This window comes from Myxocyprinus asiaticus, chromosome 27 (genome assembly GCF_019703515.2).
Source record: "Myxocyprinus asiaticus isolate MX2 ecotype Aquarium Trade chromosome 27, UBuf_Myxa_2, whole genome shotgun sequence".
Taxonomy (NCBI): domain Eukaryota; kingdom Metazoa; phylum Chordata; class Actinopteri; order Cypriniformes; family Catostomidae; genus Myxocyprinus; species Myxocyprinus asiaticus.
The window spans coordinates 2,145,553-2,165,081 of record NC_059370.1 but is presented as its reverse complement, the minus strand read 5'-3'; the positions used below and the strand labels follow the sequence as shown (position 1 = coordinate 2,165,081).

Below are 19,529 nucleotides of genomic sequence, written 5' to 3'. Positions count from 1 at the left end.
TAGCAACTCTGTATCAGCCCTTATGAGTATTAAGTATGGAATAACTCGAAATCATCAAGAATTATTGTATGAAATTTTGTTTACAAACTCAAGAATATGCAGACTAGGGAGAAGTATTACATTCATGTGGGTCCCAGCAAATATGGGAATACAGGGAAATAAGAAATCTGATAGATTGGCAAAAGAGGCAACAAAAAAGGGACATGTTGACGTCAAAATTAAGTTATCAAAGTCAGAAGGGAAGAAACTAGTATGGAAAAAGATAATGGAAAAATGGCAACATCAGTGGGATCATGAAAAGAAAGGGAGACATCTGTACAGGGTTCAAAATAAAGTAGGTATGGTAAGAGAGAAGGGAAATAAACGGAAAGAACAAGTTATAATAAGTAGACTAAGGATAGGTCATTGCAAGCTAAAGAAAACTCTACATATCATAGAAAACATCCTTCAGGTTTATGCGATGAATGTCATGAGGAAGAGACAGTTAAACATATCTTTATATCATGCAGGAGATATTCACAAGAAAGGGAAGAGATGAAGGAACAGCTAAGGAGAATGGATATAGGAGAGTACAATATTAAAATGATAATAGAATGTGGAAATAATGATCAAGGAAGGAAATATTTGATTAATTTCCTAAGGAGGACTGGACTGGAAGGACGAATCTAATTAACAAGGACTAAGTTAAAGAAAGACAGTAGGTGGCAGTAATGCAACAATTTGGATGCCAACTTCCGTAAAACACCAAGCAAGAAGAAGAAGAAAAAGACTTCCGTGGTACGTCACAATCGTGCGTCCGCCGCGAAGCGTCGGCTGTGTCTCGTTTGGAAGGTTGCATGCTAGGTAGGACGCGTCCTTTGAATGCTGCGGTATACCGAGCGGCCTCTAAACAAGTCTCGTTTAAACGAGACGTAGGACAACGGAAATGGAACGTAACATGTTTGCTATGACAGCACGCCACTCTTTAACAAGCGCGAGCGCTCTGAGTGAGAAGGTAACAAATTCCCTTTGGAAGGGAATGTATGAGGTACATTTGAGGAGAGTTATAATGATGTAAAGAGAAAAGAAAATAGATTTTACAGGTGTACTTTTAGTCTAACACTTTATTTTAATTATATATTAATATAATTATACATATTATATACTCTGCAACCATCTACTGAGGTACTTCAACTTGGGAATTAACATTACTTGCGTTTGAACATCATATTTATGGGCAAATTGGCGTGGTTTTTTTTTTAAACATTTCCGCTGAAGCAAAGAATTGTGGGTTGTGAGTGCCCACGAAGGATACACCTCATGCATCCTCCGAATTCCAGTGAAAGAAGGTCGCATTCGAAGGCTGCATTCGAAGTGTTCTACTCACTTTTCTGAAACGAGACAGCCTCGATGACGTATGCGGCCGACAAATGTGACCTCCGGAGGACGCATCCTTCCAAACGAGACACAGCTATCAAAGATTTCCGTGCTGCGTCATTTACACGCGCCATGCGTTCTCTCGAAGCATGACGGACGGCTCACAGAAACACGCGCTGGAGATGGTAAACCTAGTTTTACAAAATAAATTATAATTTAACCTTAACACATTGGGCTTCTTTGTATGTAACATATAAGATTGATTAATATTATAGAATTAAATATTTCTGATATTGTTGTTTCAATATGAATGAATAGATGAAATAGTGTTGGAAGGTTTACATATTCTGATGTGTGTCATGCTATAGGCCACTTATCCGTGTATATACTTTAAACTTTTATAATCATGCATGCATCTTTTATAAGGTCATATTAATTGAGATTACATAGGATATTTTTACCTAAGAAATAATTTCACACGCAATGCCATTTTAAAAAGTGGTGAAGGCAAATGGTTATAACAAATCTTACATCAGCACATTTCTTCACTTCACCTGTGACTGTAGATGTGAACAGTGTTGTACTTTCAATCAGGTCTGCGCCGATGGAGCAGATGAAGGCTGTGTGACGTTTGTGCTGCATGAAGAGGATCACACGCTGGGCAACTCACTCAGATACATGATCATGAAGAGGTACGAAACTTAGAGTTTACTTGTTATTTCATATCTGTAAAAGAATGTAGATTTATCCAGGATAGAAAATTACAGTATTGCTGAGCATGTCTGTCTAAGTGTATATTTTGACTGACATTGTTTTACAGTCAGGAAGTGGAGTTCTGTGGTTACAGCATCACACACCCTTCAGAAAGTAAAATCAACTTTCGAATACAGACTCGAGGTGAGAACAGCTACTATATTGTGAATGTCTTTTATGAGATTGCGTCTTTTGAAGATTTGACATTTATTCTCTGCTTGTAGTATTAGTCCAGTTCTTTCTAACTCTGTTCCTGGAGGCACATCAACAGAATATGTTTTCAATTGCCATGTCTGAATATGCCGAATATATGACTTCCCTACAATACATTAGTACACCAGAAGTAGTTAGTCAATGGAGTGGAGTGTCTGTATCATCACTATTCATAAAACAGTACTACCTACTACATCCAATGATATTCTGAATTGTGCATCCTTTGGACACATTATCCCATAATGGAACAGGAGCTGCAGAGACTTGTTCTTGCGGTTGTTGTTTTTGGGTGCCCCCTGATAGTCGACCAAATATTAGTCATGAGAAGAGTCTTGGTTGACCAGGTTTTGATTGGTCACAGAAAAAACTCGATGAACACCAGTATTACCGCTGGTTGGACGCTAGGTGGTATTATGGGGTAATTTTCGTTAAGCAGGGTTAGGGTTAAACCTACACAATAAAGACACCTTGATTTCAAACTTAGAACTTTTTTATTTATTTTAACTAAAAATTCAAATGAAACTGGAAAAAAATTAAGTGCAATTAAAATGTGTGTTCAACTTTTTAAAAGATGGCTTTGCAACAGTTGTGAAGGGAAACATCTCTCTTGCAAGGAACCTACTTCATCTGTACATTCTCTACCGGTCGGGTATTTCGTTGTCCGGGAAAATACATAATGTGTGTGAATAAATTCGTTTTGTTCCCTCCTTCACGATATATATATATATATATCGCAATATCCAATTACATCGGCAACCCCTGAGGAATCGGTGAATATTCTTGCTTTAGTGATTTTTGCATCGAAAATGTAATTAATTTATTTAAAAAATGAAAAACTTAAATCAAATACATTTCTAAATTCAAATTGCACTCCAAACAAAATGAAAAAGCAAATAAAATAATGTGATAAAAGAATTTTATGTATGTATGTATATATGTGTGTGTGTGTGTGTGTGTGTGTGTGTGTGTGTGTATATATATATATATTTACCGTCAGGCATATATCCGTCTAAACATGCAGGTGGAAAATTACTTACACAAATTAAGAAATAGAAACAATTATAAATATAAAAATAATAATGATGATAATAATCACTGAAATATAAATCATGGTTCAAGGTGAATGTGTTTTTGTATTTTATGTTTTAATCACAGATGTATAGGCTGCAGAGTTGTGGTCACAATGAACTGCTCTGTGGAAATAAAGTGAACTGAACTCAAAGCACCTCCTGAGCTGAGATGTCTGAGGTCATTTGCAGTGCACTCATAGATGGTACTGTTCTTGCAACAATAAACAAAACAAAAAATCAGAAAATAGAAACAAAGAAAGGGTAAGAACCTTTTACATGCGCGTTCCACGAGACTGCACGCCTCTGTATCAGCGTTTCATACATGCGCATAGACGGCTTTTCTGTCATCTGTTCTTAATAATATAATAAAGTGTTTCTGCAAGCGCATGTCTGTGTGTCTACTGGCAAATTATTTGTAATATTACTTTGATAATAATAATAATAGCCTAATAAATAATTATTTAATACATGGGAAAACGAGCCAAATATCGTCTTGACATCGTCAAAGGCATCAGCTACTGGTGATCACTCTGACCATCGTCGATCCCTGAGATCATCGTCTGTCGGCACAACCCTAATGTGCATTTCACTCTATAAATTAACAGAATGTTCAGACAGTCTCCTTGCTGGTTTTTCTGACACACTCAGAATCATTACAGCTTTTGCCGGTGTCGCTGCGGCTCGCTTCATGCATGCGCTTGTAAAACTTATATTTTAAAAGCTTATTGCAGTTTAGTATTTCTCTGTAATGTAGAACAGTGTTAGCAATGTTACTTATAACATTCTCAGCCCTGCAACTCAAACCATTTTCTGATGCCTCCCAAAACACATATATTTAAGCAATTAAATGAATATCATAAACGTGCGACTAGTCGACTAATGTTTTAAATTAATGCCTACTAGTCGATTAGGGAAATCTTTGGTTGGGGGCAGCCCTAGTTGTTTCTACATCATATATTCAGGTCATAGGACAATGCCCACATTCCCGGATAAAGTTTGTCTGTAAATGTATTCATACTGCTCACCTGCATACCTAAGGAATGCACTTATTTTAGAGAGAGTGCAAATGCAGAACATAAGTATGAGAACTTGCATGCTGTCAGAGTATGTACTGCATTTAATGAAGAATGTACTTCTCGGCTGGTAAAAAAAAAAACTATTTTCTTTACTTATGTAGGTGAGTAGTATAAATACATTCCCAAAACAGAAGTGTCTGAGTGATTCCAAACTTTTGAACAGTAGTGTATATATGATTAGATATAATTCTTCCATGAACTCATTTAGGGAAAAACAGAAAAACATGTCTTTTGGTATTTTAAACATGCAGATACCATGTTTTGCTAAGTTTGTTCTGATATGGACATGACATGCAAAGTTTTATTTGTTCAGGTCTTAAAATTGATGTTTAAAAACGCTGCAGCAACCGTGTATTAGTCTGTCCTCACCCTAAAATGAATCCTAACTTTCTGTATGATCAGTGTGAACTACTCACTGTTGCTCTTGCTCAGCATTCAGCTCAGCATTCTACTGATACACTGTACAAGATGGCGCCGCGGATGGCTACTTTGGTGTGGAGCTCTCTTGCGTTTTTGTTACCTTTGTTTATGTTTTTGTGTCACTCTTTCCCGATCAGTTTCACCAGGGATGAACTGCTTAATATTCGGCAGAGCATACCTGATTATTTTTTGCTGGTGTTTGATTATTCAAACGTTTTATCAGACATCTCAGTCTGATGGTGCAGTGGTGTTTTACAAGTGCTCTAAGAGATGCAAGAGAGGAAAGCATGCTTGTAAAGCTTCGTCAACGCGGCTTTAGGACTCCGCTACCGAGTATTTATCTGGCAAATGTCCGCTCCCTCGCCACCAAAAACAGACGAACTGCTTCTGTTCACTCAAACAAATAAGGACTTTTCTAACTCTACTGCTCTGTGTTTCACTGAAACCTGCCTGAATGAAGCCATCCCGGACAGCGCACTACATCTGCCAGGCTTCCGGTTGTTCAGGGCGGATCACATTGTGGCATCATCGGGGAAAACGAAAGGCAGTGGAGCATGCTTTTACATCAACGAAAGTTGGTGTACAGATGTAACAGCATTGAAGAAAATATGCTGCCCTAATTTAGAAGTGCTGTTCATCAACATTAAGCCTTTCTACTCACCATGGGAGTTTTCCTTGTTTATTCTGGTGTGTACATCCTGCCACAAGCATGCGTGAACACGGCACTGCAACAGCTGGCTGATCACATTACAGACATGAAGCAACAACACCTGGACTCTTATCATTATTCTGGGAGATTTTAATAAAGCTAACCTCACCCGTGAACTGCCAAAATACAAACAACACATCACATGCCCCACCAGAGAAAGAAATATACTGGACCACTGATACACCACTGTAAAGGATGCATAACGCTCTGTCCCACGTGCAGCTTTAGGACTGTCTGATCACTGTCTGGTTCATCTTTTCTCAATCTACAAGCAGAAACTAAAATCAGCTAAGCCTGTAGTAAGGACTGTAAAGAGATGGACTAATAAATCAGAGCTGGAACCTAGGGCTGCACAATTAAACGTTTCTGCCTCTCATGGTTAAGCAAGCATAATCGAAGTGAGCTAACAAACAGAAATTATCAGCCAACTAAAGTTGCAAATTGTTGCTCATTTTTATTATAGGCTGTGTCTACAGATGATAGACTTCAAAAGCGCTTGTGATTTGACCGATTTTCACCTCACCTGACCAATCGCGCTCTCTTTAGAAGTTTGCCACTGACCAATTACTTCTCAGTTTCAAGCACACGCATACATACAGAGCCATAGATGTTTACGAGTATGTTTCTTATGTGCCTCGCTTTGATACGAGGCTCGCGTCAGAAAGCTGGAACATGCTGCCTTCAGAGACTGTATATGCAGGTAGGATGAAAATCAGGTGCCTTTCAAACTGTTCTGAGACCAGTCATTCAACAACTGATTATATTAACTGATTACGCAGCAGCCGAATAAACTTTGGTTGCAGTGCGGTGTTACAGCGGTTTTAGAATGGTTTTGTGCTCAATAGCCATGAATTTCATCTTGTGCTCTCATTATATATTATACCCAGAACAGCTGTGCTCCGAATTCGGTTCTTGCGCATCGCTAACCTGTGTTGAACGTGCTAAAAAGTGCTCCAGATTTACCTCATTACACATTTGTGTAATTTCAGGTATGTTTGGCCATTACAAGTGTCTAAAAAATCTAAAGTAAACCCATGGCACCAGGGTTTTGTGGGTCGAGGAGGAGATAAGAGCATTTCACCATGTTTGGATGGAGCACCAGAGCCTGCCAAAACTGTTGTCAACAGAAACAACACACACACTTCCTTCAGTTTTTTTTTTTCTTTCTATCTCAAAGTAAAGGCTTGAGACTGTTTAGCATTGCCGCCTGCTAAATTATTACAGAAATATATAACTATTGTTTATTTTAATAATAATAAAAGTAAATAATTTTTTAAAGAGAACTCTAGAGTAAAAACTCAAATGAAAATTTGCTGATAACTTACTCACCCTCAGGCCATCCAAGAAGTATCTGAGTTTCTTTCTTCATCAAAACAGAATTTAAGACTTTCAGGATTTCATTTCAGGCCACCTCCTTTAAACAATGCAAGAGAATGTCCTCCATTTTTTTGACGGTTTGATATTTAGGGTGCATCAAAATAATCCACACGACTCCAGTCGACAAATAAAGGTCTTCTGAACCCAAACGGTTGATTACTTTTAGAGACAAAACAGTACTTTTATATTTTTAACTACAAATGTTCACTTCAGTACATCTCTGTGACCTGCGCTCATGAGAGGGATGACGTAAGCTCGTTGGTAAGGTCACGCGTCATGTGGAGGAGTCAGGAAGCGCATCAAGTTGCAGCCTTATGCTAAAATGCTTGAAATATTTTTTTCATATCAATCTACAAAGCAAAAACCTGATTTTTGATAACTTGCAAATGTATTAAAAAAAGAAAAATCTGAAGTATCACATTGACATAAGTATTCAGACACTTGAAATTTAGCTCTGATGCATCCCATTTCTCTGGATCAACTTTGAGATGTTTCTACACTTTGATTGGAGTCCACCTGTGGCAAATTCAATTGATTGGACATGATTTGAAAGGGCACACAACTGTCTGTAAAAAGTCTCACTGCTGAAAATGCATATCAAAGCAAAAACCATGCCATGAGGTCAAAGGAACTGCTTGCAGAACTCAGAGACAGGATTGTGTCGAGGCACAGATCTGGGGAAGGCTACAAAAACTTCGGATGCATTGAAGGTTCCGAAGAGCACAGGTGCCTCCATAATTCTTAAATGGAATAAGCTTGGAACAACCAGAACTCTAACTAGAGCTGGCCGTCTGGCCAAACTGAGCGATCGGGGGAGAAGGGCCTTGATAAAAGAGGTGACCAAGAACCCGATGGTCACTCTGGTTGAGCTCCAGAGATCATGTGTGGAGATGGGAGAAACTTGCAAAAGGACAACCATCACTGCAACAGTCCACCGATCTGGGCTTTATGGTAAAGTGGCCAGATGGAAGCCTCTCCTCAGTGCAGGACACAAAAAAGCTCCTAAAGGACTCTCAGACTGTGAGAAACAAGATTCTCTGGTCTGATGAAATGAAGATTGAACTGTTTGGCCTCATTTTCAAGCATCATGTCTAGAGGAAACTAGGCACCGCTCATCACCTGCGCAATACCATCTGAACGGTGAAGCATGGTGGTGGTAGCATCATGCAGTCGGCGTGTTTTTCAGAGGCAGGGACTGGTCAGGATTGAAGGAAAGCTGAACGCAGCAAAATACAGAGATATCTTTATGAAAACCTGGTCCAGAGCACTCAGAACCTCAGACTAGGCTGAAGGTTCACCTTCCAACAGGACAATAACCCTAATCACACAGCCAAGATAATGCTAGAGTGGCTTAGGGACAACTCTGTGAATGTCCTTGAGTGGCCCAGCCAGAACATGGACTTGAACCCAATCGAACATCTCTGGAGAGATCTGATAATGGCTGTCCACCAATGGACCTCATCCAACGTGACAGAGCTTAAAAGGTCTGCAGAGAAGAATGTCAGAAAATTCCCAATTCCAGGTGTGCAAAGCTTGTCGCATCATACCCAAAAAAACTTGAGGCTGTAATCATTGCCAAAGGTGCTTCAACTAAGTACTAAGTTAAGGGTCTGAATACTTATGTCTATGATATTTCAGTTTTTTTCTTTTTAATACATTTGCAAAGTTTTTTAGCATTAGGCTGCAACATTACAAAATGTGAAAAAAGGGTCCGAATACTTAATGAATGCACTGTATATGTTCTACATCTTTGGCTGCTGCATTGCGTGTCATTGTTCCAGTGTCTATTCATTATTATAGGTTGTTATAATGTAGTCTGTTAAAATAAGTACTAAAGAGGGCATAATCAAAATATAATGCATGATATTTTGTCATTAAGTGAAGACTCGCTGACTAATTCATTGAAACAATGCTCAGAACGTGCATGTCTGTTCTTTCAGGTTACCATAATAAGCTTATTAGGCATGCATCACTGTTTCTGAACCGTGTATCTGCAAATCGCTGTTGGCATGACTGGAGATGCCATAACTATCATGTTTTTAAAACGCAGTGTTAAGTTGAAAATAGTTTTGATGACCCTGTGTTGTTACATTCAGCTGTGCTTCATCTATATTTGAAAGAAAGAGCTCACCTTGTGTGTGTGCACGCCCTTCTCTAGAGTTTGGAGTGCTGTCTTTGCCCCGGACAGAAAGTCACACTGCACTCTGGAGTTTGTTGCTGCGATGATTCATGCTTCCTCCCATTTAACTTGGAATTTTAAACTTCATACTGAGAAAACTGCAATGGAACACCACTTTATGTTGGACTTACAACTTGTGCGGACATCTTCAGCTCTGATTTAGCTGAAATGCAGGTGTGTGACATCAGGGAAACATGTCGGCACTGAGGGAGATTTACAGCCAATGATAAACCTTCACTTTTACTAAATAATACACATTGAGTCAAAGTTTATACATTAAATGACAATAAAACTTGTTTAGCAAACATTTGCAGAGACAGCTGTTCAAAACACGGTGGATTAAACTTTCTTTTGATTATCGTAAACCTGTAGAACAAACTCTAGCATTGCAGCATCATTTATCAGTTTGGTTGCTATAAGACTTCTCTGTTGACAATCAAGGTTCTGCTGAAAATCATAATGTAATCAATCTCAAAATAAAAAAGGCCCCTCTTTGGCACGTTTGTGTATAGTTGTCAGGTATTTGTCACTGAATTTCGAATTCAGTGAAAAGTCATGTCAAGCATTTTCATGATCGATCATTGCTGTCACTTCCAAGTACTCAGAAGTACTCGTGCCCATCCCTAATGGTTGCCAGTGAATTTATGTCAGTTTTCAGGTGCTTTAGCCTTGTACAACATGTTGATTTTCCAACACATTTGGTAATGGTCATGCACTAGATCTGTTATGCTCTTGGGGTCTTAAAATGTTGCTGTAAAGGGATAAATGACATGGGTATATCTGACTGTAAACTGATTAAATTCACCTGTAGTTTTCTTGTCCCCAAGTCTAATGTGAAATTTCGATTTATTATCTTGGTTTGAAGTCTTTTGATCCTCGCATTCTCTGCTTATATCAGTGCCTTCTCACCTCATAATCTTTCTAGTCCTTTTACTTTCGCCTAAAAATGTGCCCTTAGGGTCACAAGTGCTCCTAAGCAAAAATGTAAGTGTAGAGCCCTGTGATCACAGTTTATTAGCTGTTTAGCTTGTCCTAAGACCAAGATGACACAGTCAGTGTTCAGTGAGCTGTGCCTTGCAGTCTAGCTGGAGGCTTGCAGCGATTCATTTTCAGTGAAGTCCATCTTAAGACCGAAGTGAGGCACATTGAAAATGTGATGATAGGCTATAGCAATTTCTCTAATTTTATCAAATAGAATGGAATGTTTTAGAGTGAGACAAACCAGCTAATACCACAAACATTACAGAATTAATCAAATCCATTGCTAATACTTACTGATGTTTGTGCTTTTTCCTACCAAAGATGATGTCATTAAAGGTGCTGTAAGCAAATTCATCATAGAAATGTATGCAAAAAAAAAAATTTCTACTCCCTTAAAGTGTACCGAGATATCTCACCGGTCTCTGTGACAGGTGTAGACTTTGTAAACGGCAAACAAAAATGTGTCTGCGGACATTGACGCTTTTCACCTGTCAATAATTTTGCTTGTTCTCATAGAGTTGTATTTGAAGCGATCAAGGCTATGATTCATAAAGTTTGTCAGTTGAGGGTGCTATTGTGCCACTGTTGAATTTGACAGCCACAGGAACAAACAATGCTGCTCTTTTGCTCTGTTTTGGTCACAAAATTATCTTTGGAGGGTGGGGTTTTGGAATGAGGGGGCATGGCTAAGTCAACACAGAAGAGCCTCCAACACAGAGAGCAGAAGAGAGGACAGAAGCGACCGGCTAAAATGTTGGTGACATTCATTCTTATGTAAACAAACATGCATAAAAACAAAATGGGCAATATCGAGATCAGCAAAAATGATTGAAGTCATGTCCATATATCGTACGATAAGTCGATAAGGTAATTATCGTGACAGGCCTACTATTGTATCTGTTAGTGTTGTTATTATTCTTCTGAAAGTTTATGGCAGCCCACAGAATTGTACATAGGAAAGTTATGACCTTTGGCACACTGAGGGCATTCTCAATTGTAACTGACTGAAGTCTGGGGTCTCTTACTCAAACCCTTTAGTGCCACCATCAGTTCGAAATTTCACTTACATTTCAGCCTAGAAAGTCCTAGAAACAAAATACATTTTTCCTGATCCCTTGGGTCGTGCTCAATAAGGAAATATTTCATCATTTTCCACCAAATAGAATTTTCAGAAAAACCTAACACGAAAAAAAAAAAATGCATGTTTTTGCATCTAATATTTTGGCCTAACAATAAAGCTCATCTCATTAGATTCCTTGGGTCATGCAGAGTACGGTGATATCCAATTTGCAATGGTCTGCTATGCTTCCTGTCCAACATTTTGAATTTGACAAAGTTATTTTTCCAAACTCCTCCTAGACCGTTTATCCGATTCGCTCGAAATTTGTCATGTATCATGTTTTGATGGACCACACCATTTGCAAATAACAGTGAGCATGTCAAAATGGACGAAAAGCTATAACTACGCAATGCTTCAGCATATTGACAGGAGACTTACTATTGGCCTGTTTCATGTGATGTCACTGTACGACCGCACCGCCATGCTTATGACCAAAATTCCATTTGCCTACAATGAGCTGCGCTGTGGGATGCGACAAAAGCTAGCAAATTTTGTTCCTATTTATAAATCTTAAAGTGAAACTGTGGTTAACAAGTCAAGTTTTTGTCATTTCCTTCTGCGTACAGGGAAAGAAACTAAGTGTCTCCTGCGACCACAGTACATAACATGTAACATGTATTACAAGACTATCACAGGTAGAAACATGAATTAGTGCAACACTGAATACAACAGTGAATATAAAACAACACTGTGCATGATAAATAAGTACACACTGAATGCAACAATAAATAATGAATGCAGAAAAATTCCGATGTGTGCAGGCACCCATACTGTGTTGTGTGAGGCAGTAATTACTCTAGGTAGTTACTGTAGTGCAAGTTATGTCTAGTCTGCAAGTATTGCAGTGAGGTAGGCTTAATATGTGCAATGTAAGCAGCAGTTACTTTTAGTGCAAAAGGACAGACATATATATATATTTAAGCAGCAGTGCATAAAATCACACAGATACAGGTCAGGAGCTTCAGTTAATGTTCACATCAACCATCAGAATGGGGGAAAATTTGATCTCAGTGATTTGGCATTTCCATCCAAAGAACTGCTACAATCATGCCACGGTCTAAATCACTGAGATCAAATTTTCCCCCATTCTGATGGTTGATGTGAACATTAACTGAAGTTCCTGACCCGTATCTGTGTGATTTTATGCACTGCACTGCTGCTACATGATTGGCTGATTATACAGTCGCATGGATGATTGTTGGTGCCAGACGGGCTGGTTTGAGTATTTCTGTAACTGCTGATCTCCTGGGATTTTCACACACAACAGTCTCTAGAATTTACTCAGAATGGTGCCAGAAACAAAAAAAACATCCAGTGAGGGGCAGATCTGTGGACGGAAATGCCTTGTTGATGAGAGAGATCAACAGAGAATGGCCAGACTGGTTTGAACTGACAAAGTCTACGGTAACTCAGATAACCGCTCAGTACATTTGTGGTGAGAAGAATAGCATCTCAGAATGCTATTCTGAAATGTGGGTTGGCGCTGTTTTGGCAGCACGAGGGGGGCCTATACACTTAGTTTTGACCAACCAAGAGGAACATATCTACCCCGCTATGTACATAAGCAAAAAAATATATTGTGGCAGATCTCTGCCTTCCCTACAAAGAAGCGGGAGCTGGGTGAACGCGCGCACAGCTCCATATGTCGCTCACACTGTTGGCCTTCCCGGCCCAACGCAGAATGCACACGTTCGTCGGCTGCATGCATCTCTTTCTCTAATTGGCATCAGCTGGGGCTTCAGGAAGTGCAGTTCAGTAGCCTGATTGCCTGGGGGAAGAAACTGTTTTTCAGTCTTGTGGTCCATGCTTGGATGCTCCTGAGCCTTCTTCCAGATGGTAATGGGCAGAACAGTCCAGTGGAGGGATGAGAGCTGTCCTTCACAATGTTTGTTGCTCTCTTTAAGCACCTCACTGTGTGGGTGTCCATCACGGAGGGAAGACTGGACCCGGTGATGTTCTGAGCAGTCTTCACCACCCTCTGTAGGGCCTTCCTGCCAGTAGCAGAGCAGCTTCCAATCCACACAGTGATGTTACTGGTCAGAATGCTCTCCACCACACACCTGTAGAAGTTCGTCAGGGTGGTGTTGCACATACCGGCCTTCTTGAGTCTTCTAAGGAAGTGAAGCCGTTGTTGGGGTTTCTTCACTAAGGAGGTGGTGTTCTGGCTCCAGGTGAAGTCCTCAGTGATGTGGACCCCAAGGAATTTAAAGTTTTGGACCATTTCCACCTCTGTGTCATTGACATGAAGAGGGGAGTGGTCCACAGGAGACTTTCTGAAGTCAACAATCATCTCCTTTGTCTTGCTGACATTAAGGGATAGATTGTGTCTGCACCACAGCTCAAGTTCTCTCACCTCTCTGTACGCTGACTCGTTTTTAGGAGTGATGAGCCCCACCAATGTTGTGTCAACAGCAAACTTGATATAATTGTTCTGGTGCCTTGCGACACAGTCATGGGTGAGCAGCGTGAACAGTAATGGACTGAGAACACAGCCTTGATGGGCTCCAGTGTTCAGAGTGAGAGAGTGTGATGTGTGATCGTGGATTCGAACTGCCTGAGATCTGTTTGTCAAAGTCCAGGATCCATTTGCAAAGTGTGGTGTTAAGTCCAAGTGTGGAGAGTTTGCTGGTGAGTGTCTGTGGGATGATGGTGTTGAATGCTGAACTAAAGTTAATGAAAAGCATTCTGACGTAGGTGTCTTTGTTCTCCAGAGCCAAAATGTAATTTTTTTTTCAAAAATGTTTTAACTTTTAATTGACACGGCTTCATTTTGTGAAAATCAAGCAACGCTAAAGGGGGAGAGCAGATAATTAAACACTTGTAGGTCTTTGCTCATTTATCCAGTCATGTCAGTTATCTGTACACATCAGTTATATTTATAACATTAGAGCCCGACCGATATGGGATTTTTGAGAAGATACCGATTTTAGAGAGGGAAAATTAATCGATTACCGATATAGCTAATTTTTGAGCTGGAATGAAAACAGACCTTTTCTATGTGGATTGTGCACCGATTTTGCACCGATATGACTATGCATTGTCAACAAATTCTAGAAATGAACACTGAGAAAATAAAGAATAAATAATACAATAAATAGCTTAATAAAGATCAGTACTGTATGTCAATTGCTGACCATTTAAATAAAGAATAAAAATACAATAAATAGCTAAATAAAAATCAGTACTGTGTTTAGTATCAGTCAAATGCTGACCATTAAAATAAAGAATAAACAAAAATTAAATAAATAGCTAAATAAACATCAGTAGTACTGTTTTAATATCAGTCAAATGCTGACTATTTTAATACTGCCAGTCAATTAGGGGCAGGTTGTAAAACAAGAAGGATTTACACCTGCCGAGATGAGAAAAACAGCGGCAGCGGTGTTGCACCGTATTCTGCTATACAAGTTCAGGGTAAACTTTCAACGGTGGAAAACTAGACTTTTAAATATGACATTTTGTAAATGCGTCGACTGGAATTGTTTGGTTGAAGGGGGCTACCAAACTGTGAATCCTGAACAAAACAGTTTAGTGAATACATGTTTACACATTAGCTTCCACTCATCTGACAAGCAATGAAAGTAGCTACGTGGTTAGCAACATAGCATTAAATCAACACTCAACAGACACAATTCTGCTGAGCTGCAAAAAGATGCTCTGATATTTACCTTTCAGTCTGTTACATTACTGATTGCACTGACAAACTATAGCTGGCTAACATAAACAGATGTGATAAACATGAGTGACATGGTTGTCAGGGACAGGGTTAACATTATATTAGTTATATTGAAAAGGGAAAATGATGGGGTCATTGTTTATTAACTTTCCAGTATGTATTTCACAAACTAGTTAGCAACTTACCAAGAAGACATCCCTTAACTCCTCACCGCTTAACTCCGCCCTCTCTGCAGAGCCACCATCAGCTCTGTAAACAATGGAGTCAGAGCGCGCTCTGCTGGATAAACTACGTTATGACACCAGTTCTAAAGCATTGTTTTCTGCATGAACTTTTTTTCAGAACATATTTCATATCTGCGCATATCGGTAAACATATACGCCGATACCGATATATCGGTCGGGCACTAGTTTACATATGCGCCCTTCCGAGAACGTCAACGGGGGAGAATACCGCGACTAGCCTTTCTTACTCCAGAAAAATTATATTTTTTGTCTTCAAAAACAGGAACTTCCAAAATGGCCGTCGAACAGTCGTAGCACATGGACCTAAATAACTCAAGAATGAAACATTCGATTGGTTACAAAGTAAAATGATACCAACATATATTTGCAGTTCCTCTGAAACAACTAATTTTGTCATTCTTGTCTTTTTTTTATTCCAAAATAAAAAAGAGGGCTTATTGTATGTGGGCTTAATTGGGTCACTTCCCCTAAGTAAATCATTCATTGGTTGAGTTCCCCAAAAAGTGAAAATACTGTGGCTCTATGGCACATTCCATATTGCTATGTTTTTCTGAGTGGTCTGGCCAGCCCAACACAGCAACATTAGCTCGTTGTGAAACCATACCGATCAAACTGACCAACTGGCCAGTTGTCCCTTGTGGTGCTGCGAAATCAGGATTAGAATGTACAAAACAAATGTCAGTTGGTGACAGCTTACACTGGTAAACATTGGAGCGAGTGCGCTATAAAGGATGATCACAGATTCCAGTTTTCAGGACTGTTTTTTCCCCTGTTGATAAAGCTGATGTAACCTTTTCAGTGTTAAAACTTAAAATACTTCCTTCGATCCCAGCTCCATATGCAGAGACAACTACAAGTCACTCAGAGGTTTATTTTCTCAAACTGTAAATGCTTTGTCTCTGTGGCACTGTAAAATTCCTGTGTTTGTTTAGAGCGAACCGCTTAGGCCCGCCCCAACAATGTTACTTAACAAATGCCGTGAGTTGGGGGTGGGGCTATCTGACAGTCTGAAAAATACTGTAAAAAAAAAAAAAGGGAGGAAAAGACATGACCCATGTCACAAAAGGAAAGTAAAGAGAGAAAGGCAAGATATTTATTATCATATGCTGAGGGGTTGTGTATGCCACCAGAAAGGTAAAAGTTCCCAGAATAGTTAAAAGGATATTTATTGACAAAATATGAGTAATATACTGATATTAGATTTAATGAGCTAGCCAGCGTAATCTACCTTTCTCATGAAAAATAATGTACTATTTAAACCATCATAAAATCATGAAGATGCACAAAAAAAATACTCAATTTTTTGTGATTTTTATTGATTTTTTTTTTTTCAAAGCAAACAAAACAAACAAATCATATATACAATAAATCAACATTAAATCCCACTACTACCCCTCCCCAATCAAGAACCGCACCTGACCCCAAACGAACATCCCAGTGGTCTTACCCAAGTACACATTTATACAGAGAATAAAATAATAACAATAATGAACAAAAAAAAAAATATATATATATAATAAAATACACACACACACACACACACACACATATATAAACATAGTATACATATATACATATCTATACATATACATATATACATATATTCCACCACACATTCCCCTTCATTCACTCATCACTACCATCACTATTCTATAACACCCACACACATATGTATATACGCATATACACATTCTCATACACGGGGTGTGTCTTTAAGACCAAGCCTATACAGTCTAGCGGGGGTCCAATAGAATCTATGTAGAATCTTGAATTGTATAAGTTGCACCCTTGCGTCTCTAGATGCAGTCTTGATGTTTTTTAGAATCCCAGCCCACACTCCATCCTCCAATACCAAATTAAAATCTTTCTCCCATAATCTCTTGATAGAGATTAAAGCTCCATCCCCCAGACTCTGAACTAGCAGGGAGTAATACACTTCTGCCACACTAGGGGGGTGCGTGCCACTCCCAAAAACAGTGCAGAGTAGGTGGTGCAGCTGTAAATACTTATAAAATTGAGATCTGGGAATTCCAAAATTTTGAACCAAATTTTTAAAAGGTCTCAATACTCCACTCTCTTATGTATGCCTCTTATGTTATGAGTGTATTAACCCCCCTCACAATCCAATCTGACCAACAGAAAGAGGATTTATTAATGCATAGTTTAGGGTTCTGCCATATGCTCGAGGCTACGTTTAAATAAATATCCGAATTAAACACTCTGGACACTTTTGTCCATATCGAGTGTAAATATAAAATAACGGGGTGTGACTTAACTTCTCCGATTAATTTGATCGAAAGGCTATGCAGAGGCAAGATAGAGGCAAGAGCTTCCTTTTCAATACAAAACCAGGGAGGGGCTCTCTCAGGTGGAAGCAACCAATGAGCCGAATGTCTGAGACCGAATGCATAATAATAAAACAAAATCTTGGGTTGGCCTAACCCACCTTTTTCAATCAGCCTATGTAACTTATTGAAATTTAACCTGGCACGCTTACCATTCCAAATAAAGGATTTCGCTATGCTATCAAATTGCTTGAAATAAGAGAGGGGGAAATCTATAGGGAGAGATTGTAACAGATAGTTGAATTTTGAATACAATTCATTTTAATTACATTTAACCTTCCCAATCATCGATAAGTGTAATGAAGCCACCTGTACACATCATTCGAAAACCTTTTTATTAAGGGATCAAAATGAACTCTGACTAAATCAGACAAATTTGCTGGGAATAAAATCCCCAAATACTTAATGCCCTGTTTGAGCCACTGGATGGCTCCCGGCTGGAAGGCTGTTACTGGACAGTACACTGTCAAAGCCAAAGCTTCGGATTTAGACCAGCTGACTTTGTATCCTGAGAACTTGGAAAAGGAATTAATAATTTTGTGGAGGCAAGGCATAGATCTAGTGGGGTCGGAGACAAATAATAAAATATCATCTGCTTAAAGCAGAAGCTTATGCGCCACACCTCCCACCACAACCCCTGGAAAATCTTCCTCCTTTCTTATCACGGCTGCTAATGGTTCCGGGGCAAGTCAGAACAATAATTGGAAAAGAGGGCAACCCTACTGAGTGCCCCTGTCCAGAGTAAAATAATCTGAAATTAATCCATTTGTTTGTACCGCTGCTACAGGGTGTCTATAAAGTAACTTAATCCAACCAATTAATGTACTCCCGAACCCATACATTTCCAGAATCTTAAAAAGATAATCCCATTCTACCATATCAAACGCCTTTTCGGCGTCAAGTGAGACTGATCATTCGCTACTGACCACATGATATTGATGCAACGCCTGATGTTATCTGAAGAGCTGCGGCCCCGAATAAACCCCACCTGATCTATATGTATAAGAGATGTCATAACCTTACTTAATCAGTTAGCCAAAATTTTTTAATACAATTTTTACATCTAGTTGGATCAGGAGATTGGACGGTAACTTTTACACTTGCTTGGATCTTTGTCCTTTTTAAGAATCAGACTGATCCGGGCTTGTCATGGTTGGAGGAAGCTTTCCCTTTAATGATTCAGTATAAAGTGGAGCCAGTTCTGTAGCATAGGATCTAAAAAATTCTGCAGCAAAACCATCTGGCCCCGGAGCCTTGCCAGTAGGTAGGGACCTAATTACCCTGTCAAACTCCTCCAAGGTTATCTCAGAATCAAGAGTGTTTTTTTTTTTGCTCAGTCTTCAGTTTAGGAAGATCTAATGGTTCCACAAAGTTTCTAATATCTTCATCAACTATAAAGATCAAGATAGAATTCTTTTAAAGGCATTATTAATATTAATTGCTGAGCAGATTTCACTGAGGGAATGGTAGAAAAAGACTCTCTCTGCTTTTACCAAAAATCCACTTTCTGTGACAAAATAGTTTTATATCTGTATTTCAATCGGGTCAATTCTCTGAGGTCATCAGATGACATACGGCGCTTCAGCTCTGCCTCTGCACTTTTAATATTTCCTTCCAACTCCACGAGTTCTCGTGCTTTGGATTTTTTGATGAATGAGGCATACAGTATGATCCAACCCCTAAGAACTGCCTTAAGTGCCTCCCAAGCCACGCCCACAGAGGATACCGAGGACCAGTTGGTCTCTATATAAACACTGATTTCAGTCTTTAACATTTGTTGGAAATGATGATTTTGCAAAAGGGACACATTAAGGCGCCAACTATATGATTTCTTTTTCTCTGTATGTGGCAACACCTCTAAACTCACCAGGGCGTGATCCGAGACTAAAATGTTTCATATTGAGCAATCAACAACAGATAAAATGAGGGATTTGGATATAAAAAAAAAAAAATCTATTCTATAATAAATCTTATGGACTGATGGAAAAAAAAATGTATAGTCCCTACCA

The 19,529-nt window shown here is 39.1% G+C and overlaps 1 protein-coding gene across 6 annotated transcripts in view; it reads left to right on the top strand.

The window, feature by feature from the left end:
• The first annotated feature begins 771 nt into the window (after window positions 1–771).
• Window positions 772–19,529, top strand: part of polr1d (RNA polymerase I and III subunit D) — a 64,543-nt gene continuing 45,785 nt past the window's right edge. Inside the window, exons 1-3 of one of the 6 annotated variants that reach the window (XM_051658629.1) lie at window positions 772–994; window positions 1,951–2,048; window positions 2,177–2,253. In XM_051658629.1, coding sequence (XP_051514589.1) covers window positions 926–994; window positions 1,951–2,048; window positions 2,177–2,253 — 244 coding nt within the window. In that variant the 5' untranslated portion in view covers window positions 772–925. The other 5 variants (XM_051658631.1, XM_051658633.1, XM_051658634.1 and 2 more) reach the window with 5 other exon arrangements.